This window comes from Podarcis erhardii, assembly GCF_964252035.2.
Source record: "Podarcis erhardii genome assembly, chromosome: 14".
In the NCBI taxonomy this organism is placed as follows: domain Eukaryota; kingdom Metazoa; phylum Chordata; class Lepidosauria; order Squamata; family Lacertidae; genus Podarcis; species Podarcis erhardii.
The window spans coordinates 28,423,889-28,449,700 of NC_138503.1; the positions used below are offsets into that span (position 1 = coordinate 28,423,889).

Consider the following 25,812-nt stretch of genomic DNA (forward strand, 5'->3'; position numbering starts at 1 on the left):
ACAAGCTGTGCCTTGGCTGGTACACCCGAGTCGGGGCAGGGGGCAAGCAGACAGGGGAGGAGGCTGTGAGCCTAACCCAGAGCTTCCTTGTGCTGGGGTGAAGTATGGGCGTCTTGCTCCAATTTTTCTTGCTGCTTTCTTACCCCAGATTTGAGTAGGCTGCAATGATGATGATGATGATGGGGATGATGATGTGTGGCTTGGATCTCTGCCCTCTGTAGCATCCATTCATTTTTACCATCGTGCTGAATGGAAAATAAATTCCCAATGCAATGAATGATCCTACCACCACCCCCGTCCCTTGTAGTTGTTGTAGTTACTAACTATTTACAGTACAGCCGACCTTACCCCCCGACGGGGACTCAAAGTAGCTTCCACAAATCAAAACAACACAAATCAAATGCGAAAAAACTAAAAACAATTGTTGAAAAGTAGCAGAATTAAAAACAATATAAAAAACAAACCTGTTAAAATACAGATTTAAAAAACAAAACAAAACAGCACAGCTCTCATAAAAGCCTTTTCCTTAAAAAAAACAACAGTCAGTTCCCAAAAGCCTGTTGGAATAAAACAGTCTTCGCTGGATGATAGGACAGCAGGGAGGGAGCCTGTCTGGATTCTCTAGGGAGAGAGTTCCAAAGCCTGGGAGCAGCCACCAAGAAGGCCCTCTCCGTCGGGGGGGGGGGGTCTCCACCAAGCATGTTTGTGAGGGTGGTGGGACTGAGAGAAGGGGCTCGGAGCTCAGGCAGTTTTGCATGGGAGAAGACGGTCCTTCACATAGCTTGGACCTAAGCTGTATAGGACTTTATGAGTCATAATTGACACTTGGAATTGTAGTTTTTCTAATGTGCCATTTCAGTTTAATAGGAATGTCTTCTGCCGGGTGGTGCTCCCTGAGATCTGATCTGCTTTAGCAAGCACATTCTCTCCCCAAAGACTTGGAAGCTCCCAAAGAGCAGGAAATGCAGGCTGCTGCCCCAGTGATGTGCCTTAAACCAGGGGTAGCCAACATGACGCCCTCCAGATACTATTGGACTGCAACTCCCAGCATCCCTGTCAACTGGGCTGGTTGGGAGTTGGAGTTCAACATCTGGGGGCCACTACGATGTGCTGCCCCAGCCATAAATAGACCTCCTTACTCCATGGGAAGCCCACTAAGCAGACAAGCCAATGGAGGTTGCTGTGTAGCCTCCCACTCCTGTTTTGACTGCCATGCTTGCTCCTTGGCTCAGAACTAGCTCCTGCCCAAGCACCCGCCTGCGTCCACTGTAGTGGGTCGGTGGTGCTTCCTTCTCAGCTGATTCCTGCCTGTTTCCTGCTAGTGCTCTGAGCTGTGTGGAGGAGGGGAGCAAGAACGCCTGGTGACCTGCCCGGAACTTGGACGGTGCGACGAAGCCCTCCGCCCAAACAACACCAGGCCTTGCAACGTCCACCCCTGCACCAAGTGGACAGTGGGATCCTGGGGGCAGGTAAGCTAGGAGTCCTTCTCCTGAATCCCTGATGGGAAGGAATCCAGAACGCTTTTGATGATTGGAAATTAGAGATCTACTCCCCCGCTTCCTCGGGGTGGTCCAGGGCAGGCTGTGGCTGGGTGGTCTGAAGTTCTTTTTGATCTCTTTAGTGCACGGCCATGTGTGGGGGAGGCATCCAGAAGAGGCAGGTGAAATGCATGAACACCAAGACTGGGGAGGTGGAAGAAGACAACAGCCTTTGCGACCACGAACCGTGGCCGGAGAACACGCAGAAGTGCAACCCCCAGGACTGCAGCCCCAGCCCACCAAGTAAGTGGTGGGGTGGGGTGGGATGGGTGTGTCAGAAGCTCGTCCTACACTCGAGTAGGACCCTGGCAGAGACACATGCCCAACTGGCATGTTCTCTCCCTTCTGGTTGTTCGTTCGGGAGCTTCAAAAGCTTTCTTCAGCCTGAACATCACAGTGACCGATGCCAACAGACATCGGCACACTTAGGGATCCACAGAGTTTGTGCAGCTTGTGTAACAGACCTCAGCAACTCAGCATTTTGGCTAATCTACTTTATTTACATATAAACACACACGGAGCACTGCAACATGGCTCCCTCTCTCTCTAGCATCAGACAGCAAAGAGGAAAAGGACAAAGAACAATAGTCCCACTTCACGGAACACAGTAACACAAGCATCTTGTGTCCGTCACTTCCCACTCTGTGGAGCCAAAACATATACCATCATGTGATAGACAAGAATCCCATGACTGCAATCATGGAGCAGGAATTCTAACAGGGCAGAGGGGTGGGAGAGTTAGAGATTCTGCAAGACGTGTTAGCGGTGAAGACACAAGAGTCCAGCCTCTGGCCATGGAACTGGTAAGAACCAGTTTAGGAGGAACCTAACCGAATATTAAAGTGAAAAAAACAGCTGCAGATAAGGTGCAAGGAGGGTTCTGTACGTTCAGTAAAAACTTTGTGTTGAGTCAGTGTTTTCAAGGAGCATGGTTAGATGAAGAAATGTGCTGGGTGGCAGAAGTGGTTGGCTAGAGAGTAAAATAGCCAGGATGTTGCATATTTCATACATGGGGCAGGGGGTGTTAGTGGAATGTTCTCAAATATAATGGTTTAAGTGTCACTAGAAAAATTCAATATATTTTTCAAAACTTTTTTTAAAAAGCATTTTCACAGTGTTTTTTTATATGTGTCTAGATTCCACCAGAGCCACAGCAACAGGGGAAGGGGAGTCAGCTCTTTCCCTATCACCCCTATGCAATTTACCTCCTTAAGGGCTGAAGGCCTGGGTAAAAATACAAGCAATTGGCTGGTGCCTTAAAATAGATGGTGTTGCTGCCAGGCGGGCCTCCCTGCAGAGAGCATTCCATAAGTGTGGAACCACCACTGAAAAGGCCACTTCTCCCATAAGCCTTAGCCACTCAGTGCAAAGAGTACACTGTATAAATGTTGATCTCCTCCCAGCAAGCCCCTTTGGTGCAACCCCCCCTCCACCTCACCACTTAGAGGTCCAGCACCTGCCTGCTTCTGGTTTAAAAATGCAAACTATGCAAACGCTCCCGAGGGCCTGATCCAGCATGGTCTGTAAAATTGTCCTGGCTGCTGCCAAAAGATTACACTGGTTTTCTGTGCAAGGGCAGGGCACAGGAAATGTTAGCCTTGTAACAAATGCCTTTCTCCAGAAGAATACTTGTTACTCATGGTAACAGCGCTGAGAGATAAAGTGGGAATACAGATCCTGCGGTGATGATGGATATACAATGGCCTTGATGTATAGGGTCATGATTTCCCCCCACATAAACGATGCAAGACAATGTGAGGGAATGTGGAGGGCTAAACACTCTGGGTTTTTTAATGGCCTATATTTGGTTTATGGCCCAGGGCAGGAAGCGCTGATGGGAAAGAAAACATATCCTGCTGAACTCTGGAGGGAGGGGAAAAGTCTCGTCCGCTTGCCATATGAAGTCAGATCCTTGCTAAAGCTGCAGGCCTGGGCACAGAGGTGTCAGGTCCCCTTGGTCTTTAGTGCAGAACCCCATGCAGGCTGCTGCAGAGTGGTCTTACGTCATAGAATTGTGGAGTTGGAAGGGAGCCCAAGGCTCATCTACTCCAACCCCCCAATATGGGATTCACAGCCTTCTTGTGGGGCATTAGGGAAAATGATCTGCAAAATAACCTCCCAGGATAGAAACACAACAAACACACTCCTTGGATTCCTAGCAGCTATGAATTTGTAAATGAACGAACTCAAAGCAGCTGAACATGTTGAAAACTAACACCACGTATTTGTATAAGGGCAACTCTCTTCCCCTCTGTCCTTCTTTTTATGTTTATGCTCCGAAACTGTTCTGGAAACCCAGCAGTGTTACACGAAAATGGTGTTTGGGGTTGTGACCAGGTAAAGAAAAGCTTCAGGAACCAAACAACTGAAGTCTATGGCTGTGTATGCATGACTAAAGTTGCCGCTTCTGCAAGGGGAGAACTGGTGAACGTGGCAGGCACCGTATGAATTTCAGCCGCCCCTTGCTTCTTTATTCCTCTGAAGACATAGCTTCCGGAAACTGATAATTAAATGATCAAAGCAGTGGCTTTGAAAACAATTAAGAACATAGTAAGAGCCTGGCTGCTGGATCAGGCCAAAGGGAGCCCATCCAGCATCCTGTTCTCACAGTGGCCAAACAGATGCCCCAAACGGGAAGCCCCCAGGGCAATGGCCTCCTCCCACGCTTGTTCTCCAGCATTCTAAGGTAGACTGTCTCTGTCTGTGGAGGTTCCATTTTAGGATTCATAATAAACGAAGAAGAGCCCATCTAGTGTAGCATGTTCTTCTTGCAGTGGCCAGCCACATGCCTCTGGGAAAATAGCCTTGGACTGGGCAGGCGGAAGGGGGAGGAGGCAATCCCTGCTTGCAGTGCCCCCAGTGTATGGGGGAACATGGTGGGAGGCCCAAACAGGTGCATAGAGGACTCTGTCCACCCCCCACCCGGGGGGTGAGAAGTCAGTGGTGATTCTGCTTATAGTTTATAGCAGAAAAGCGATGATTGTGTGGCATTAGGAGCTGCCTGAGTGGAAGCAGGCCCTTTGCCCCAGGTGATGATGCCTCTCTTCCCAGCATCCTGCCTCCCTTTAGGAAGTGGGAAGTGTAGTCATCAGCAGCCCATAAACCCATGCTGGATTTTCTATGTGGAAGATCAGGCTATTAATAAACTTGCTTCTTATCAGCTGCAGAAGGCTAATAAAAATGTAGTAACACAGAATGTTAAGAAGGAAGAGCAGTGTATGTTACACTGTGCAGCTGTGGCTTGTCAGCTTCCCCCAGTTTAAGACTGAACAAGGAGCCAAACTTTAGCAGGGATAAATTAACTGAAAGCCATGAAACAAGATTGCGCAAATCACCAAAGGAGGATCCTTCAGTCGCTGCAGAAGCCCGCCTTCCCCTTGCTGTCACAGGGAAAAGTTGTTGCTTTTAAAATGCCTTGAGTGAAAGCATGTGTGCAGGCACATGTGTGTGCAAGCTGGTTTGCATGTTAGGCTGAAAGCCAAACTGCTTGGAAACATACCTTCCAACTTTCCCCAATGCAAAACCAGGACACGCAGCTTCCAACACGTGCGCCGGGGTGAATCACGTGACCTGCGTCTCGCTCTCACTCTGAAAATTTGTTGGGGGTTGGGGGGACACAGTGCGACACAGTAGCACCCAAAATGACTACTGAGATCTCGTGAGGGAAAAAATGTTATGTTCTGTCCCGTCCTGTCCCGGGCATTTGGAATGTTGTAATTTTGGGGGGATCAGTCTGGCTGACTGAAATTGCTGACCTAGTCAGACAAGTTTCTTAGTAAGACAACAACCTTAGCTGGCCACTTAAGTATCCTCATTGGCATCCCAAAAGAATGAGATGGGTTAGAAGCATAGAATTGTAGAATTAATGAACCCCTGTGGTCATCTAGTCCAACCCCCTGCAACACAGGAATCTTTTGCCCAATGTGGGGCTCGAACCCTTGATCCCTGAAATTAAGAGTTTCATGCCGTCCTTACTGAACTATCTCAGCAAGAGCTACAACTAGGGGGTGGGCTGGACAAGGGCTGCAACTACGCAGGCCTATGCCTTCTACGTTTTTCCAACAATTTGGATCTGACCGTATTAAATGGTCGTGTCGACAGAGAACCCAGTGGGGAATTCACATTTATATCCAACATGGGAGCCTCCACTATCGATTACGTCCTAGTGTCATCTAACCTTTTGAGCAGAGCACGGGAATACAAAGTGGTGGAGAGGGTTGACAGCGACCACCTACCGCTCTGTTTAATATTGGACGTAAGAAAAGATTTATTTTGCTCTGATAAACTTGAAGCCCCATGTTACGAAAACATGGAGCTAAGATATTCGCGTATTAAATGGTCCAGCAAACTGAGTGATGAAATATCAGAAAGACTTCACTCAGATACTTTTCTTGCTAGAAAGGAGAACCTCGTTAATTCCCCAACTCCTGAGGCTAGATTAGACATGTTCCGGGAACTGATTTCGTCCCTACAACCTTATCTGACTAACAAAAAAATGCCACGGCAATCTCTACACTCTAATAAATCCAAACCCTGGTTTGACCAAGAATGCATGGCTATGAAACGCCTCCTGCTGGATAAGTACAGGAACTATAGAGCAGCGAACCTACCTTCGCTTCCATTAGACTGGTTTGAGTTAAAACGCAGTTATAAAGCTTTGATTAACAAGAAAAAGCTCCAGGCACAAAGGGAGGAATGGCAGTGCCTAGTGGAGGCCTCCCGAAGGAAAGATTCTGCCACGTTCTGGAAAACAATCGCAAAAAGCTGGAGAGACTCCCCGATCGAAATCGAATACTCTATACCTGCTGGAGCATGGGAGGCCTTTTTCCTCTCATTATATTCATCAAATCAACTGGTCCCAGCTCTGCTTCCCGCTTCAAGTGAATTTGGCAAGGAATGGCCCCCTGTAACCACAGAAGAAATTACTGGCCTTATTCAATCTCTTAAATCAGGGAAAGCCCCAGGTGCTGACAATATCCCACCAGAAATTCTTAAGGCAAATGTTGAATGGTGGGCCCCTGTGCTAGCCGCCTTATTCACTAGTATAAATCAAACAGCTATTATCCCTGAGGACTGGGGTTTAGCCATCATCATTCCAATATTCAAGAAAGGAAACAGATCTGAGCCAGCTAACTATAGACCAATCAGTCTATTAAGTATTATCAGCAAACTATACGCTGCTCATTTATGTGACAAATTAGTGGAGTGGATGGAAAGAGAGCATATTCTATCAGAAGCTCAAGCTGGTTTTAGAGCAAAGCGTTCAACTATAGACCAGGCCCTTATCCTTCAACACCTGGCAGACAAATACTCTAGAAAAGGGGGGTCTTTATATGCAGCTTTTGTGGATTTCAAATCGGCCTTTGATCTAATACCAAGGGATAGACTCTGGGAAAAGCTTGGCGCTACAAACATAGATAAACGCTTATTACGCCTTATCCGTGGTCTATACGAAAACACCAGGGTGAGGGTAAGATGCGATCGGTCAGGCCATCTAACTAAAGAAATTAAAACACACTATGGGGTTAAACAAGGATGTGTCCTCGCGCCATTGCTATTTAATTTTTATATTAACTCTCTAGCAGTAAATATGGCGAAAGAAAATGCCCACCCTCCCAAACTGGCAGGTATGCCCCACCCGGTGCTTCTGTATGCGGACGACGCAGTCCTACTCTCCTTTTCCTGCGTTGGCTTGAGGAAGCTTTTGAGATCACTTGCTGATTATTGTCAAGCGGATCAACTATTAATAAATTACAGCAAATCTAAAATTATGGTGTTTTCAAAAAAAAGAAGGAAACACAAATGGAGAATTAATGGTCAACCTATTGACCAGGTAGCAACTTTCAAATACCTGGGAATAACTTTTCAGGAAAGGGTCTCGTGGCACCAACAGATGAAAAACGCCATTGCCAACGCAGGAAGGGCCAACAAAGCCCTTACAAGATTCTTTCACGGGAAAGGGGGAAAATACGTTCCAGCGGCCTCCCAGGTTTTTGCTGCAAAAATACTCCCACAACTCACTTATGGATCCCAGGTTTGCAGTTTTAAAAATTTTGCGCCTATGGAGGCATTTCAAGCAAAATTCTATTGGTGTTTATTGGGGATCCCTCCCTGTGTATCTAATATAGCTGTCCGCTTAGAAGTTGGACAACTACCCGTTAACGCGCGTTTGTGGATTCTAAAGATACACTACTGGTTAAAACTTATTTTTTTCCCGGCCGGTTTGGCGCCCTTAACACTCTTAGACACCTTTCATTCTACCTGGAAAGCTTCCCTGTTTGAAAAGATAAGAAACTTGGGATTCTCCCCGCAGATCTTGATAGCGGCAGGATATGAGAGAGCCAAAAGTCAAGTGCTCCAGCGCATTAGGGACATAGAGCTGCAATGTCATATGGGCAAAATGGATAAACACGCCACAATTAGAGACTTTGGGAGAGGGTTCTCACCCGCAAACTATCTGGCTGATTTACAAATACCTAAGTACAGACATTCCTTTACCCTGGCCAGATTAAACGTTCTGCCCTCTGCCCTGCTGTTAGGCAGATATGAGGGCAAACCATATGAGTCACGTGTTTGCCCATGTGGCTCATTGGAAGTGGAAACAAGTTTGCATGTATTGCTGCACTGTAGCTATTACAAGGATCTACGCCTGACCTTTATTGCCCCAGTTCTACAAAAGCTTAAAAATGAATCAGAACTTCAATGTATGAGAGCCTTGGTAGAAGATAAGGTTCCTGTAATTACGATCAATGTTGCTAAATTCTGTGCAGCCGCTATCAGGCGCAGAAAACAAGAGCTTTCCAATGTCAACATGCAGGCGAAGGCAAATACTTAATCTTATTCATGCTGTCCAATCTTAAATTGTTGTTATGGCCTAATCTGTATTGAAATTGTCCTTTGTTTTTTCCGGTGTTATGTTTCGCTGACTAGCTGTACGAACCAATCTGGTCTGTGACCGTTTAATAAAATCTGATTCTAGGGGGTGGGGTGGTGCCCTCCAAGCTGTAGGCCTTTCCTCCACCCTCCTCACCTAACTGCTTTGATCAAGAGCCAGAGTATATATGAGTGAGCTGGAAGCAGACTGGTAGCTGGAGACACAGACGCATGAGTGCTCTGTGCTGGATACAAACCTGTGATCAGTGGAGATGCAGTATCTTTTAGAATCACATAATTGGAAGGGACTCCAACTAGTCCGACCCTCTTCAGTGCAGAAATCACAACTGTTGGGGTGTTAATGCCATGAGCCCTTCTATTTTATGCTCAGGTTAGTCCCTGTAATGAGCCACTTGACAGCTATCATTTATTGAGCGTCGTGTGTGTGTGTGTGTGTGTGTGTGTGTGTGAAGAGTTGTCTTGCTCTGGGAGAAGGACTCTCGGCTGCTAAGATTGGCAGAGAGACAGATGCCGGGTCCTTCCTGCAGAAATAGCTCCCTGAAAGAGCCCTCTTGAAGGCCGGAGATAAGAGGCCTTGCCGAGAGGAAGCAGGGCTCTATCAGAGGCACCAAAGCAATATTCCCAAGGTGTTCTTCTCTGCAGCTTCCTGTGGCACCTTTCAGATGATGCTCAGCGCATCTGAGCTGGTGGTAGCAGTCAAGGCAGGGCGGGCGGGCAGAGAGAGAGAGAGCATCATCCTCTGCAACTCTTGGCTAACTCCGTGGCTGCGTTTCCTGACAGCTCTAGTCAAGAACCAGTTCCAAGGTACAGTTCTTCCTCCCTGGAGGAATCTCCATGGAAACATTTGAGTCTAATAATGCAAAATCCAAGTGCAAAATCCATCCAGACAAAGGGATGGAGGTGATTTTGTGTTCAAAGGGGATCCAGTAGGAGCCAGCTCGAGATCCAGGAAAGGCAAAAATGTCTCTTTACAGGCCTGGGGGCTTCTCCAGATAATATCCACTCGCTCCCTTCCCCCAGTTTGCCCCTTTGATGCTGTAGGAGGGGGTGTTTGGTGGGGTTAGCTGTAACCTCTGACACAGTGATGTCATTGTTTGCTGAGCTGAAAGAGACCTTTGTGGTCAAACTAGACATTCTTTCCCCTGATTCCTTGCTGCTCCTTTCTGTCTGCGTTGCCCCAGAGAGAAAAGGGTCTGCAGCTCAGCTGCCGCCCCTGCTTTGGGACCCCAAAACTCTTAATAAAGCCCCGAAGACCTTTGAATTCTCCTTTGATGTGTTGTAGAAATTAGAAAGCACTGTCTCCACTTTTGAAATCCCTTTCTGCAGTAGCATTGATTGGATTTATAGCCCATCCCAGTCCGGAGGTCCAGGGTGGGTGACCGACAGGTGCACATTACAAAGGCAATTAAGATCAAAGGCAAAGCCAAGCAAACGACTTCCAGTCTGCTACTATTTTGCATGTGGCATTCAGTTGCATACTAGCAAATTCAAATTGAGGTGGCGTTGCTGACACTTATTAGTTGTCCTTTTACGAAAAGTAAGCTCAAAGTGATTTAACGTATACTGCAAAAATGAAAAGCAATATAAAACTGGAACAAAACAAAAGCTAACAACATTTGTATGCATAAATGGCATCCAAACACATCCCACCCAATGAAGGAGGCTGCAGGATCTGAAACACTCCAAGTTAAAAGTCGATTGACATGGATTTGGCTCTGCACTTATTTGCCCCGCTCTTTCAAGGCACAGGTCCACACTTTAAAGCTTGATGTCCAAGTTTTTGGGGGGTTTGCCCAGATCTTTCCTTGGTAAAACCTGCTCTTTAGTGTTCAGTCAGCGCAAATGTCAATTCGGGTTTTCCAAGGATTGATGCTTGCGCCAATAGAGCACTAAAGATCGAGTTTTTGCAGGGAAAGCTCTGGAGCAAAAAGGGGGGGCACTTGGATACAGAGCTTTAAAGCACTGGCTGTGCCTGGAAAGAGCAAAGGGAAGGGAAGTGTTGATATGCCCTCTGTTATGTAGCAAGCCCACTTTCTCCCCAGACTTTGGCTTTTTGGAGTAAGGAAGGTGATGGGGAAATATTCCAATAAGTGCTCAAATCTATAACATATGATCTCCCTGCAAACAAACCAGGATGGTTGTGCATTAAACAGCAGATGTCATGTCACTTCCCCACAAACGCTATGCGAACAAGTGAGGATGAAGGCACAAGAAGCAGGTCATCTGGAAGTGACTTGGAGTAGGTATACATACACACTGACAAATTCAAATGTGTGAACCCTCTTGGGTTCACATGTGAAACTTATGATGCCCCTGATTCTGAGTCCATGATCTCAGAGGGGAGGAGCCAGCCCCTTGGGCACATGTGCCCCAAATATCAGATCAGTGGCCCAAGGGGGCCTATTTAGCATCCAGCCTCCTGTTCTGACAGGGACCAATATCAGGAACCAGAGTCAGGGGTAGGTCAGCAATAAAAATACTGAATGAAGTTTACTCTTTATTCAAAGAAACCAAAAGTGCAGGCCTGATGATCACAGTAACTCTTCCCAGTAGGTCTTGTCCCAATGAGGCGGTTGCGAGGACCCTGCCTTTCCCCCGCTCTCTAAGGCTCCTTTCCTGGTTCCTTCCCCAGCAACCTGAGGCTCCCTCTTCATACCTCTTCTGGTTCTGGGAGACCAGGAAGGAAGGGGAGCTGGTCGCAGCAGGAGGTGAAGACCCCCTGGCTTCTTCAGCAACCTGCCTCATTGCTGCTGCTTGGCCCCGCCCCTTCCCCGCCTCTTCCCCGCCTCCTCTTCTGCCCCTGATTCTGGGCTTCTCTCTGCCCCAGCCTCTTCCTGCTCACTAAACCCTGTTACCTCTTCAGCTTCCGACACCACCTCCTCCTCCCAGGCTTCTCCCTCTGACAACTCATCGTAGTCCCACCATCAGTACCCTGGTTCTGAGTCTTCTTCCCTGGGGGGGGGGGTTCCCCAGCTGGTGCCTTCCCACTCCTCTGCATCCAGCCAGTCCATGACAACTAGCCAGATGCCCACAAGCAGGACCCGAGTGCAAGAAAAGTGCTCTTCTCACTTGTGATTCCCAGTATCTGACCTTCAGGCCTCAACCCTGGAGGAAAAGCACAGCCACTGTGGCTTGTAAGGCTACGCAGATAGCCTAATTTTCCATGAATTTGTCCAATCCTCTCTTAAAGCCATCCAAAGTAGAGGCCATCGCTACATTTTGCAAAGTTACGATGATCTATGGATCTGTACCCTTGCATGCAGGGATGTTTTTCCTTTTTTTACACAGATTGCAAGGAGCAAGCACAATATGGATTAAGACCATGGAGGTTGATTTCCCCCTTGATCTGGACCCAATCTGGACTGGTCTCCTCCTGCCTGCAGTTTGCACTGGGGCAAACCTCCAGCTGGGAAAGGGTTAAAGCCCCCAGATCCCCATGCTGAGGTCCTGGGTCCATGCTGGCATCTTCTGAAGGGAATGAAAAAGCCTCTGCATTTAACAGTACCGCTAAGTAGCTAAGACATTGCCTAGTTTGGCTCTCCTGCACACTTTTTAAAGCTGACCCGACAATTCCCTCTCTCCGAGCTGCTGTTTCCTTATCTAGGAATGTGCATCAAAGTTTGTTTCTGTGACCCTGTGAAAAAATTCAACCTCTTCCCTCCGGGCTTAGCAGCAGATTTAGGAGTAAACCTTCTGAATAATATCCAAAGAGGGATTTGATCCCATCGAGGCCTTGTGAGTTTCTGCTGAGTATGATTTGGCACGGAGGGACTCAACCAGCCCTTAATTAAAATATTCAGTTTGCTTTGCTGTTGAGCATTATGCTTTTAAGTTGCCTGTCTGGTGGGGGGGACGGGACTGGAGAACAGACGCTTACATTATCAGCTGCAAAATATCTCCTCCACATGAAAGGCTGCCAATGTTTGTTCCCCAGTTGGAGAAATTCCATGTTGTAAGGCTGGCCTATCGGTGCTGGCCCCAGAACCACACAGTAAATTCTGTGGATTGTAGCTCTTCTTAAATGGGCAAATGCTTCAGATGTCCATAGCTGCCCCAGCGGCTTTTAAAAGTGGCAGGTAAAACCTACAAGTTATTGGGATCTAAAATTAATGGGTTAGGAGTTTGTATTTCTCCGGACCTTTCAACAACCCACTGATTAAAATCAAGATGTGTGGCTTTCAGTGCTGTGCTCCCATACAAGCCAGCTGGGGCTTCCTCACCCCAGCTCCCTGTCTCTGTTTCCAGCAGCAGCTCCCCCAGCACCAGACCAGCACCTCCAGCTCCTCCTCTTTCTTCCCTGTTATCATCCTCATCTTTGTCAGCTTCTTCTCCTCTGGTGGGGGCATTGTGGGGCAGGAGGCATGGTGTCTGGGCCTGGCGGAGGCGGCCCAATGTGCCCCATCAACAGCACTTCCCTCCACCTCCATGGGCACCTTCTTTTGCATGGGAGTCTCTTGGTGCCAAGCTCTCATGGAGCCAGCTGACTGGTGTGAGAACTCAGCACTGAAAACAGGACATCCAGTCGTGATTTTGGCGTGCACTGGTCAAATCTGGACTGTTGACAGGTATGAGTCTCTAGCCAACAATCTACGCAAGGCAGTATCCACAGACCTCCCAAAAAGTAAATCCCCTTCAGATTATAACGGTGACCCAGTGACTACCTTCACACCCTGTTGGCTTCCAGATGTTTTGGACTACAACTCCCATCAGCCCCAGCCCATGTGGTCATGCTCCCATCATCCCTAGCTTCATGCAGCCATGCTGGCTGGAGCTGATGGGACTTGCAATACAAAGCATCTGGAGGGCACCAGAGGCTGGAGAAGGTTAGGGGCAGAGAACCTGAAGCTATCTTGTGACTGATCAACAGCCTGACAGCCTGACAAGGCAGCTCCCTGGTTCCAGCCCCCGACAGAAATAATCACAATCAGCAGCTGGAAAACTACAAATGCCTGTTTATACTAATCTGGAGAACAGCACCAGAGCAGCTGCAGTCGAGGCTGGGTGATGTATTGATACATCGTCCAGGACTGGTTTGAGGGTCAGAGCGCAATGGTGCCTTCACTCAGTGGTAGATTGTGGTTGGGCCTTGGTTGCCTCCTCCTTTGTGGGGCTGGAACTGCTGCTGGATGTTCCTCCCTCTGCTTTTCATGATGTATCACTATATTGTGATGTTTAGCTGGTGATACATCATGATGTTGAGAAGCCGATATCGCCCAACCCTACTCATAACACTAGAACTTGCGGACGTCCATTGAAGCTGAATGTTGGAAGATTGAATATGGATAAAAGAAAGTACAGTCATACCTCGGGTTGCAGGTGCTTCAGGTTGTGCGTTTTCAGGTTACGGACGCGCCGAAACCCGGAAGTACCGGAACAGGTTACTTTGGGTTTCGGTGCTCGTGCATGCGCAGAAGCTCCAAATCTCAACCCACGCGTGCATTGCAGACGCTGCGGGTTGCAAATGTGCCTCCCACATGGATCGCATTTGCAACCCGAGCGTCCACAGTGCAGTGGTACCTCTACTTACGTTCACCTCCGGTTACGTATCCTTCAATATGTATGCAGCAAACCTGGAAGTATTTTTCCAGGTTTCGCCATGCACGCATGCGCAGAAGTGGCACCTCCGGATACGCACACCTCGGGATCCGACCAGAGCTCCAGAATGGATCCCATGCACAACCAGAGGTACCACTGTACTTCTGTACAGAGTGCATAGTTAACCTGTGAAACTCCCTTGCACAGGAGGTAGTGATGGCCTCCAACTTGGATAGCTTTAGAAGAGGATTTGACAAACTCATGGAGGAGAGGGCTATTGGTGGGCTCACTAGCTGTAATGGCTGTGCTCTGCCTCCACAGCTGGAAGCAGCAATACTTCTGAATACCAGTTTCTAGAAAGGACAGGAGGGGAGAGGACTCTTGTGCTGGGATCCTGCTTGCGGATTTCCCATGATGGGCATCTGTTTGGCCCCTGTGAGAAGAGGATACTGATCCGGCAGGCTGCCCTTATGTTGCTATGGAACATCCAGACTGCTGACCTGTTTGTTGCATGGGTGTGTTTATAAAAACACACCAGACCTTTTGTATTTGTTTTCCAGGGTTAGGCTACAGCTGCTTTGCCTTTTTGTGCAGGATGGTGCTATTCACTCACAATACTTGAACACTGCAGGAAAATAAACTTCCTGATGTGCGATTTGCAAAAGTGAGGGAAGGTTTAGCCTGTGATAGAGCTGGCGAGCCAGAGGTTTAGAGGTCTTAACCTCTGACCTGTGCGGGGTCATGACTGCTAATCTCCATGGACTAGGAAATGGCTCCTGTGTTCCAGACACGTTTTTTATCAGTAGGCAAAAGAAACCTCTCTCTTCAGCCATTGCCTTTGGGAGGGGGGGAGCTGCCTAATGCTCTAGGGGGGCTCCCGGGGAGACTTCATTGTGGGATTGGGGTTCCCCACACATGCAGGGTGTTTTGTTGCAGTGTCTACTCTGCATCATTGTCCTAAGTAGACACACACTCCAGCTATTTAATCCTGATTGCCCTTCTTGTCCCTTGTACAATCCAATAAGTTAAAAAGACTCCTCGCCAATTACCCATTTGGAATTGTTGAACAGCCCATTTGGAATATCAAGCTCCTGTCTAGTAGCAGCCCGGGGTTATTGTGGCTGCAATACACACCATCCATTGAAAGCACATAACATTCCCCAAAGACTCTTGGGAACTGTAGTTTCCCTCTCTCAAAGCCATCTCCTCAGTCTCTCCCCCCCAAAGTAAGAACCATTTTGAGGTGCATTTTTCAGACTGAGGACGCCTGGCATGGCAAAGAGCTGAGCACCACCTCATGTCCTGCCTTTGGGGTTACGTGGCTTGCACATGTGGTTTGCTAAGGGTCTCCTAGCAACTCCCAGCACCCTGCACAAACTACATTTCTCAGGACTCTTGGCAGGGGTGAAAAAGTATGGTCGTTAAAGTGGTAAAGGTAAAGGGACCCCTGACCATTAGGTCCAGTCGTGGCCGACTCTGGGGGTTGCGGTGCTCATCTCGCTTTATTGGCCGAGGGAGCCGGCGTACAGCTTCTGGGTCATGTGGCCATCATGACTAAGCCTCTTCTGGAGAACCAGAACAGCGCACGGAAACACCGTTTACCTTCCCGCTGGAGTGGTACCTATTTATCTACTTGCACTTTGATGTGCTTTTGCACTGCTAGGTTGGCAGGAGCAGGGACCGAGCAACGGGACCACCGACCTTCTGATCGGCAAGCCCTAGGCTCTGTGGTTTAACTCACAGCACCACCTGCGTCCTAAAGTGGTATAAGAGTGTAATAATAATAATAATAATAATAATAATAATAATAATAATTTATTTATATCCCGCCCTCCCCAGCCGAAGCCGGGCTCAGGGCGGCTAACAACAATAAAACAGTACAAAAGTACAGCATAAACATCACTCTAAAATCATTCATTATAAAATTAATTAATTCAAGCCACTGGCAACCATTGGGCCAGAGCTCCGCGAAGATTGCCAAGGGAGGGCGTCAGGCTGTGCCCTGGCCAAAGGCCTGGTGGAACAGCTCTGTCTTGCAGGCCCTGCGGAAAGATGTCAGGTCCCGCAGAGCCCTGGTCTCTTGTGACAGAGTGTTCCACCGGATCGGAGCCACAGCCGAGAAAGCCCTGGCTCTAGTTGAGGCCAGCCTAACTTCTCTGAGGCCTGGGACCTTCAAGATGTTTTTATTTGAAGACCGTAAATTTCTCTGTGGGGCATACCAAGAGAGGCGGTCCCGGGTCCTAGGCCGTATAGGGCTATAAATACACAGTGCGGAAGGGATGCTGGAGGAGCGCTAGGCGAGGAACTGGCTGCGTCAGCCCAGCGCTCAGTGAGCAGTTTATGAGCTCTGAGCCTTGGGAGTGATGGGAAAGAGAAAGTGATCATGAGCTCATTGGAGGAGCTGAGCGCCTTGCCAAGCATCCAAGCGAGCCTCCTGGTTCTCATTCCACATCACTGAGCAGCAGGTTAATCCCAGGCCATTCCTCTTGGCTGTAAATGATTAGCGATGGGGTGGGGGGAGGTGGCTTCACCTGGAATCGCCTGAGATAATGGTCTAAGCAGAAATTCACTCTTGTGCTGGAGGGGGAGCCTTGTCAACCGATGGTCTTGGTTCCGCTTCCACTGCAAGCCTTTACATTGGAGAGAGGTTGGGGGTGATGGAAATACAAAAGCAAAACAGTCTCTCAAGCATGAAGTTTAGTTCGTTTCTCTGACAACGGGCTTAGTTTTAACAGCATCAGGCACCTTCTTAACAATCTTTCAGCTGGTTAAGGAATTTTATAAACAGCTTAAATAATCTCTTTGTTGGAAGACCCCAGTAAAATAATCATGAATAATATGCAAAGAAAATCACCATAATTTAGAAGCAAGCATACAAAACTAAATTGTGTGTCCCAACAAGCCGTGATCCCACACACTCCTCCTCATCCAGCCTGACCCCCAAACAGCCAAAAGCAAACTTTCACAGCCTGTATTAGCATTGGGGGAATAGGGGCTTCTCCAAGAGGATTAGCACAGCTGAAATAAAGAGTCTGGAGGAAGCCTCTTGGGTGTAAATTAAGCTACCGTATTTTTAAAAAAGAAAATAGTGGAAGATTAGGAGACAGATCATCATTCAGGCAATGGATCCAGTTGTAACAAGTTGCCAAAGCCTGAGGTAATCCTAATCCACAAGAGTCTGAAAAGTGGCTCCCTATTCCTTAGTGTGCATGTGATCTTCCCCACCTTATAGTTGTGATATAAATAAAAAAACTGCTCCTTTTATAGAGTCCTTTTGTAGGTTCTCTATCGGTAGGAGAAAATAACAGAGACCAACCAGAGAATATTGAGAAGCAAAGCAGCTAGTAAGCCTGATCTTTATTAACTGTTGCAACAGGGTCCTCACTCATCACATGCAGGAGAGGAGGAAGACCCCGAGCCATGCACACAAGCCCTTATGTAGACATTTTTAAATTGCCCGCCCTGGATTCCAAGACCACCCCCAGTAACATCATACCTACATCACAGAAAAGGCGGTCTACAACAGAAATCTGAGTGCTTTGTTTATCTCCTATCTGGCAAATTACCTGATTGCATTATCTGGGTTTTGGCCACTCTTTTGTTATTATAACTACTTAATTCCTGAATCTAGGTCACAGGTCACAGGCTCACACCCTGTTCATATCTTGAAAGTGCCCTTGAGACAGGATTTGTGAGGACAGGATTTGTGAGGAAAAAGACAATGGGGAGGTTTCCCACTTTGACCCTGCAGAGAAATATTTGAGGTCAATTTGTTCAGGACCTTTTTTGTGGAGTTTCAGACATGTGGTTTATATATACAGTTATGAACATTTATTTTTTTAATATATGACCTTAAAATTCTTATAACAGTTGGAAAGAGATGATCTTGAAAAAAGGTAGTATTTGCAGATGTCACTGTTGGTGACATAAGTTTCATCCAAAGTGAGTGGTGGTGATTCTGTGAGCATGGAGCACTGGAACAGGCTGACAGAGGTTTGCAGGGGCTACTTTCTGATGAGAAAAAACATGCAGAGATTGCTTGGGGGGGGGTGTCTGTCTGTCTGTCTGTCTGTCTGTCTGTGTAAAGCAGCAGGTGGTGTGGATGGGAGGAGTGTCTCCAGGTTGCAAATGAGATGCACAAACCTTCCCTTCCTCTTCTAGTGAGGATCTAGACCAGGGGTCAGCAAACCTTTTCAGCAGGGGGCCAGTCCACTGTTCCTCAGACCTTGTGGGGGTCCGAACTATGGTATATTGGTGGGGGGGATGAACAAATTCCTATGCCCCACAAATAACCCAGAGATGCATTTTAAATTAAAGCACACATTCTACTCATATAAAAACACACTGATTCCCGGACTATCCGCGGGCCGGATTGAGAAGGCGATTGGGCCGCATCCAGCCCCTGGGCCTTAGTTTGCCTGTCCATGATCTAGGCAGCCACAGGAAAGATCTGGGGGGGAATCCCTGTTCTCACATCAATCGCTGCAATGTGGTTTTTAGCACTCCATTGTTTTTTCACCCAGGGGAACATTTATCTTGAATATGGACAGATCTGAGATGAGTGGTGGTGGGATGCACTCTCTTCCAGCAGTGCAGCATCTGTTTCACATCAAGAGAGGCAGGATGGGATTGGGGGGGGGCATTTGCATGAGTGCTTCAGGTGGTGGAAGGGGAGGGGACAGAAGATGGGCAGCAGAGTGTGGGAACTGAGATGTGCCTCCCCCCCCCCCAGTTGTGGGATGAGAAAGGCAAACCCTTCTTCTCCCTTCCTGGCTCTAATGGGAGAAGACTATGTGACTCAAAGGAGAGAAAGTTTTTCTCCCTCTCTCACAACAAGCAGAACTCTTGGGTATCCAATGAAGCTGAACGTAGAAAGATTCAGGACAGGTGAGTTTCAGCATCCTGTCAGAACCCTGGCACCTCCTTAACAAAGCCCAGGAAGCTTCTGCCTGGCTTGGGGAGGGGGGAGACACGATTCTCATGTGTACAATGTTGCCCCCCACAATGGCCCTCACAAGCTGGTGCCTCTAGCCCCAACCGTTCCCCTGCAAAAATAATGCATCACACGCCACTGCTCAAATCCCGCTACGTTGTTTTCTTCCTGCAGGTTTTGCCTGCGAGCGCGACAGGCTCTCCTTCAGCTTTTGCCAGACGCTGCTGTTCCTGGGCAGGTGCCACCTCCCTACCGTCAGCCTCCAGTGCTGCCAGACATGCCGTCAGCAGGGCCATGGCCCCCGGGACCGCGGGAACGAGCGGGCTTCCCGGAAGTGAGCACTCCCATCACCTCAGGACCCTTTCAGGCACAAAGAAGCCAGCGGTGGCCTCGAGGGAGAAATGGCTGCCTAAGACACCTTGCGGGCTGCTTTGAAGGCAGCTCAGCCACCATCTCTGTCCAATTGCTCTCCTCTCCTTCCTCCCATGGGACCTTGGCTGGTGCTGTTCACCAAGGTTGGACAGGCATGGTGCTTTAACTCCAGTTCTTCTCACCAAACTGCCCTCAGGGCTACCCAAGTCTGCTGCCCTCCAATGCGCAGCAGAGGAGGATCTGCTCTGCAAGGCCACGCACTGCATCCCACAAAAGCAATAACTCTTGGCATGATCTCAGAAACATATCTGGTGCTATCGTCGGGTATATTCAGGTTTCACTCAGTGTTGGCGGGCCAGCACAAAACTCTTGACTTGAGTGATTTCTTTTTTAAAAAAACAAACAGGAAACACATGCAATTATTATTTTTTTTTGTATTTTGTAAGAACAGGCATCCAGCATACCTGACCAAGTCGCTTGACTGTTTGGTTGCATTTGTTGTGACAGGGATGCCTTTCTCCCTGGTGGTTGGTGGGAGGAGCTCAAAGCGGCAGTGAAATGTTCCCCATTTCAAACTTGGTGAGCCAGCTGGTCATCACACTTGCTCTATCTGGGAGGACCAAAGCATTGGGGTTAAGAGTTGTTTGGTTTTCACTCAAGTTGAACTAAAACTAACCTCTCTGGCTTGAGTCTTTGAATAATAGAACTGTAGAGTTGGAAGGGACCACGAGGGTCATTTGGTCCAACCCCCTGCAATGCAGGAATCTGTGGGGCTCAAACCCACGAACCTAAGATTAAGAGTCTCATGCTCTACCGACTGAACAATCTTCCATATCTAATGCCCTGTTCTCTGGCTCAGCAGTTCAATATCTGTCAGGGTGAGCTGCCCTTTCTAGACTGCTAAGTTGGTTACCCTGAAAAAGCCCAAGACTATCAAGATCAGTTTCTGGTTCCCACCCCCACCCCAATTATGTAGCCCTGGAAGTTGGGACTGCATTTGTAGTATCATATCAATATCCTTATTGTCAAGAATGCTTTCTATCGTGCACTGGTAGTCTCATTTGGGTATTTAGCATGTGTTAAGCAAGGAAAAGGGAGCCTGTGGCCTTCCAAGCATTATTGGGACTGCATCATCCCTGTGTCAGGACCCTTGTTGGCTGCTGTGAACTGGAGCTCAACATCTGGGGGGAGCCCAGAGGTAGGGATGTTGGGAAATTCCAATGGGTGATACTTCCTTCTTCCTTCCATGTCTGGAATAGTAATCAATCCAGCAAATATGATCAGGACTCCACTGTTGTTGTTTTCAGTTCACAGCAACAGTCATGTTATATATGGACATTGTAACCAAAACCCCATTCTTTCAGGGTGCCAAGGTGGCATAACACCAAAATCCTTCAGTAGTTAAGTTTTAATTTGCCAATGTGTTTTTTCTAGGCCTCATCATTCTACTTGTGTCAGGGATACACCCTCTCTCTGAAAGGATCATAGTAGACTTTCTGTGAATATGGAATTAACATGTCATTATTATTTTTTAAATAAAAAATACATGGGAAACCACCTGGCCCTGAAGATTTATTGTTCCTTAACTTGGAATTTTCATATGGACTGAATTTTTCTCATCTAAAATGGCCTTATGTTACAGGTTTGTTTTCATTCTAGCCAAGCGATTTGCAAATCCATTGAAGACTGATTTATATAATTTGGCATAATATTATGTGAACTTTTGATGAATCCACTTGAAGTATCTTTGTATATATAACTAGAGAACATTTCCGTTCTGATTTGAAAGCTGATAATGTCAAGGTTTGATTGCCAGATCCACAGCATTTCTGATGTAGATCAATCAAAGATTTGGTTATTTAGTGCAAATAGTTTTAAATTGCTCTCAGTGCATGGTGGGTAACAAATACTTTACAGTGTGAAAGCCAATAAGTACCAGCAGAACTAGTTGCATTATGTCAAGCCAGACCAAGGCTGTCGTCTTGTCTCTGTCTAGGGGGAGTGACAAAACCAATTACGTATTTAAGACCACATCCAAATTTCTTCTCTCTCCCATGCCAGCCATGGAATTTCCCCAGTGATTCAGCACAGATACATGGGAATAAAAAAAAAACCAACTCTTTCCAAGGAGATGTTATGGAGGAGTGCCTTTTTAATTTTTTAAAAAAATGTCTGTAGCTCTCAAGTGTGTTAAATTAAATTGTTATAACAAAGTATGAGCTGTGCCTTTGTTGGTTTTTTCGGCACCATGTCTACATTTCTGCTGCCTCTTGAAGAGTCTCTATGGTTATCTTAGCATGGCTAAACAGGAAGGCAGGCGCCACCATTGGCCTCGCTGCATCACCTGTCCCTGCTCCATCTTCCTTTTCAATTAAATTCAAACCCTAGAGCCCCGACCTTGCTACTCCCCCCCTCCTCCTGCCTGCTCACCTGCCCTTTTTTCAAGCTGGCGAGCAGAACCCTCAATCATCTTGGCTGCCCTCTTCTGCACACCATCCAGCTTGTCAATATCCTTTTTAAGCTGTGATGCCCCAAACTGGACGCAGGACTCCAGGTGGAGTCTGTTGGCTGTTTCATTTATTGCAGTTGCATTTTGACTATGAGGGAAAGGAAGAGGTGCTTGTGGGATTTCCTGCCTCGGGCGCTGAAATATCTCGGCTGGCTTTCAGTCCTCTGCACTTTGGAGGTGGAAGCTTCCCATTTGATGCTCCACCTCCGGTCCTGCTGATATGGAGGGCCCCCCTCTAGCTGTCAATCATCGAGGCAACACTCCAGCCAAGCTGAATGTAAAGCCTGAGGGAAGCTCTTAATGAAGCATGCTTGACTCCAGCTGTCTAAGTGGATAAAACTGATGGCTCTGCATGTGGAGGAGCAGGAGAGGGAAGGAAATTGTCAGACTCAGGTTAGGGTTAGCAGATAAGTGTGAAGAATGGCCCTGATCTGCCTCCACCATTCCTCTAAGTCAAGCTGTCATGTCTCTTCCTCCCAGTCTCGTCAAATGCTAAAAGGGTTCTTAAGTTGCCTGGGGTGTTAGGGGAAGAGTAGCATGTCTGGTGGGGGACATGTGCTTCTGGGGTAGTTTGTCCACCTTTGGCCCCTACCCTGCACTCAGCTCTCACCTGTGGCTTCTAGAAACTGTCAGCATGCAACAGTGGCCACACCCCAGAAACTTGCTTCAACTGGCCAGCTAAACCAGGAGAGGGTAGCTGATGGGACTCAAACCCTCAGTGTGTTAGGGACTTCCTCTACATGCAAAGTCAGGCTCTGGATGATTGAGTGGATAAGACCAATAGTGGGTCCAGTGGTCAAGAAGGAGGTTTCTGCATGTGCTGTAGAGGGAAGTGAGGGGCAGATGGAGCTTGTCAACCCGGGAACGTAGCCCATGTTGGAGAAGGAAAACTCTGATCCTAAACCTCCACTGCCTTGTGGGATATCTTCACGAGAAGAAAAAGCTAAGGTGTAAACCCTACACAAATCCAGAGTGGGGTCCTTAAGGTGTCTTGGACGCTTTCTTCCGGCAAACTCCTGCAGCCAAGCTGGTGCTAAACGTATTGCTCTGCTTTCCTTTGGACCACATCAGCGAGGCCAAGAGATAAGTCTGGTTGTCTGGGCAGCCCAGGACCTCCATACACAATGCCCAGGCTTGCGCCCCGGAGAGGCGTACTCCATTGTCTCTCAAGACAAACTGATGCCAACAACAAAATGTAAGTTGTCTACCTGAGACAGGCCAGATTGTTTAATCAGCCAAATGTTTGTTTCATATATTTATGAAATTTAAAGCTAAGACAAGTCTCTGAAATTGACAAGAGTCTCAAGAAATTGAGAAAGTGCCCCTTCAACTCTTTGAGCTCCTCTCCACTTCAGAAGGGCTCATGCCAGAGAATAACCTCCTTCCCAGTAGATTTCATGCCTTTTCTACTCGGCATGTGGCTGGAAAAAGTAGCACCGTCTTTCATTCTCATGAGATTGTTCTCCAAAAGTCTGTTTCCTGTAAACACTGAGTCATATCTGGTTGCTATTGTGAACGGTGATACTTTTTTGCTTTTCTAGACCATCATGTTAATATTGTACTAACTTTGCAGCACAAAGTCGGAGAGAATACAACAGCTGGGCTTCCATCCTGCACATTTGCAAATTTGCCAGTACAAGGGAAGTGAAACGATGCTCTGCGCAGTCATTTGGCACCAGCTTGGCTGCAGGAGTCGCCGGAAGGAGGCGTACAAGGTGCCATCCAAGGGACGCCACTCCAGATTTGTATAGGGCAGGGGTCAGCAAACCTTTTCAGCAGGGGGCCGGTCCACTGTCCCTCAGACCTTATTGGGGGCGGTCTATATTTTGGGGGGGAAATGAATGAATTCATATGCCCCACAAATAACCCAGAGATGCATTTTAAATAAAAGGACACATTCTACTCATGTAAAAACACGCTGATTCCCAGACTGTCCGCGGGCCGGATTTAGAAGGCAATTGGGCCGGATCCGGCCCCCGGGCCTTAGTTTGCCTACCCATGGTATAGGGTTTACTCCTTAGCCTTTTCTTCTCCAGAAGATGTCTCACAAGGCAGTGGAGGTTTAGGATCACAGTTTTCCTTTTCCTAGATGAGCTATCTTCCCAGGTTGATGAGCCCCACCTGCTCTTCACTTCCTTCTACAGCACATATGGAAACTGCCTTCTTGATGTTGTTGTTGTTTAGTCGTTTAGTCGTCTCTGACTCTTCGTGACCCCGTGGACCAGAGCACGCCAGGCACTTCTGTCTTCCACTGCCTCCCGCAGTTTGGTCAGACTCATGTTGGTAGCTTCGAGAACACTGTCCAACCATCTCGTCCTCTGTCGTCCCCTTCTCCTTGTGCCCTCCATCTTTCCCAGCATCAGGGTCTTTTCCAGGGAGTCTTCTCTTCTCATGAGGTGGCCAAAGTATTGGAGCCTCAGCTTCATGATCTGTCCTTCCAGTGAGCACTTCTTGATGTAATCAGTACCAAATTAGGTGGGAACCTGCCAACCATAGGTTTGTTTTCTAATATGCATCCAATACTTCCACCCCATAGTGGTGTAGTCCATTGACTTTGTAATGCCTTGTGAAACACACACTGAATTAGTAAATTATTCTGAAACTGCAATAAGCAAGGCCTTCTTAAACCAGATGTTAAGGGGAAAGTCTGACTTATTTCTCTACCCTTGGGTGATGCTCAGTCTGGCTGCAGCCAACAAATATATAACAGCTTTACAGACTAATTCTGCATTTTCTGATATTGATACAGTGGATGGTATAGTTGATATTATAAAACACAAGTAGTTGTTCAGAAGTCTGGGAAGAAATTGCATTTTCAGTACAGTGGTACCTCTGGTTACGAATTTAATTCATTCTGGAGATCCGCTCTTAACCTGAAACCGGTCTTTACCTGAAGCACCACTTTAGCTAATGGGGCCTCCCGCTGCTGCCGCGCCACCGCCGCACGATTTCTGTTCCCATCCTGAGGTAAAGTTCTTAACCCGTGGTACTACTGTACTTCCGGGTTAGCGGAGTCTGTAACCCAAAGTATTTGTAACCCGAGGTGTTTGTAACCCTGAAGTTTTAATATATTAAGTGTTTTGATCCTCAAATATCTTGCCCTTTTCCAAAACAAAAAAATTTAAAAAATGTGTCGAAGACTTTCACATTTAATTCTGTTACCAAGAAGATGCCCCATCTCACATGTCGTTTACCAAAACAAACATTTGGTCTTGTTGCACACTGATGCTGCCTTCAGCTGGTTTCAATAAGGAGAAGGCTCCAAAGCAGGGAGAGAGAGTGTGTGTGCTCACCATACTGTGTGTGTTTTTTTTTAAGTCCTAAACAGCAAAGACAGAAAGCCCATCCTAAAATAACAATGTAATCCAGATGATTTTCAAAAGGAGGAAATTACTTTCACAGCAAGAGGAATCATTATTATTATTATTATTTTCGAAACCTGCGTTCTTGTAACAGGCAGCATCAGCCAGCTCTTACCCTTTGGGGCACGAGGCATCGGCATGAAGGAAAAGCTTTCAAGCAGATTTTCCAGCGGGGGTGAACATCTGCGAAGCCTCAGCCATGCAGAAAAATGAGGGCTGGAGCTCTCGCAACCCCGGCAAGAACCAGCCATGGCGGGAGGGAGCCTGTGGGGAGGGGGGCAAAGAACACGCAGGCACACTGTGGCCCCTCTCAGCTTTATGAGGTCCCTTCTTCACACATGATGGCTGGAGAAATCAGAAGAAATGTGAAAACACTTTTCTTTCCAAAGGGAAGGATAAGCAGGGAAAGGTTTTCTTACGAGTTCTTCGCGCTATAGATTTTTTCCTCCCTCTCTCATAACACCAGAACTTGTTGACATCCACCGAAGCTGAATGTTGGAAGATTCAGGACAGATCAGAGAAAGAACTTCTCCGTGCAGCACATAAACTATGGAACTCGCTGCCACAGGAGACAGTGATGGCTTCCAGCTTGGATGGCTTTAAAAGAGGATTAGCCGGATTCAAGGAGGAGAGGGCTATTGATAGCTGCTAGCCTTGACAGAGGTTATG

General features: G+C 47.5%; 1 protein-coding gene across 1 annotated transcript in view; it reads left to right on the plus strand.

Moving 5' to 3' along the window:
* The window catches only part of ADAMTS7 (ADAM metallopeptidase with thrombospondin type 1 motif 7), a 59,460-nt gene extending 37,972 nt beyond the window's left edge, over nucleotides 1–21,488 (plus strand). Inside the window, exons 20-23 of the mRNA XM_081840705.1 lie at nucleotides 937–1,001; nucleotides 1,323–1,469; nucleotides 1,622–1,781; nucleotides 19,075–21,488. Coding sequence (XP_081696831.1) covers nucleotides 937–1,001; nucleotides 1,323–1,469; nucleotides 1,622–1,781; nucleotides 19,075–19,238 — 536 coding nt within the window. The 3' untranslated portion in view covers nucleotides 19,239–21,488. The remainder of the gene's footprint in view (nucleotides 1–936; nucleotides 1,002–1,322; nucleotides 1,470–1,621; nucleotides 1,782–19,074) is intronic.
* Nucleotides 21,489–25,812: the final 4,324 nt, after the last annotated feature.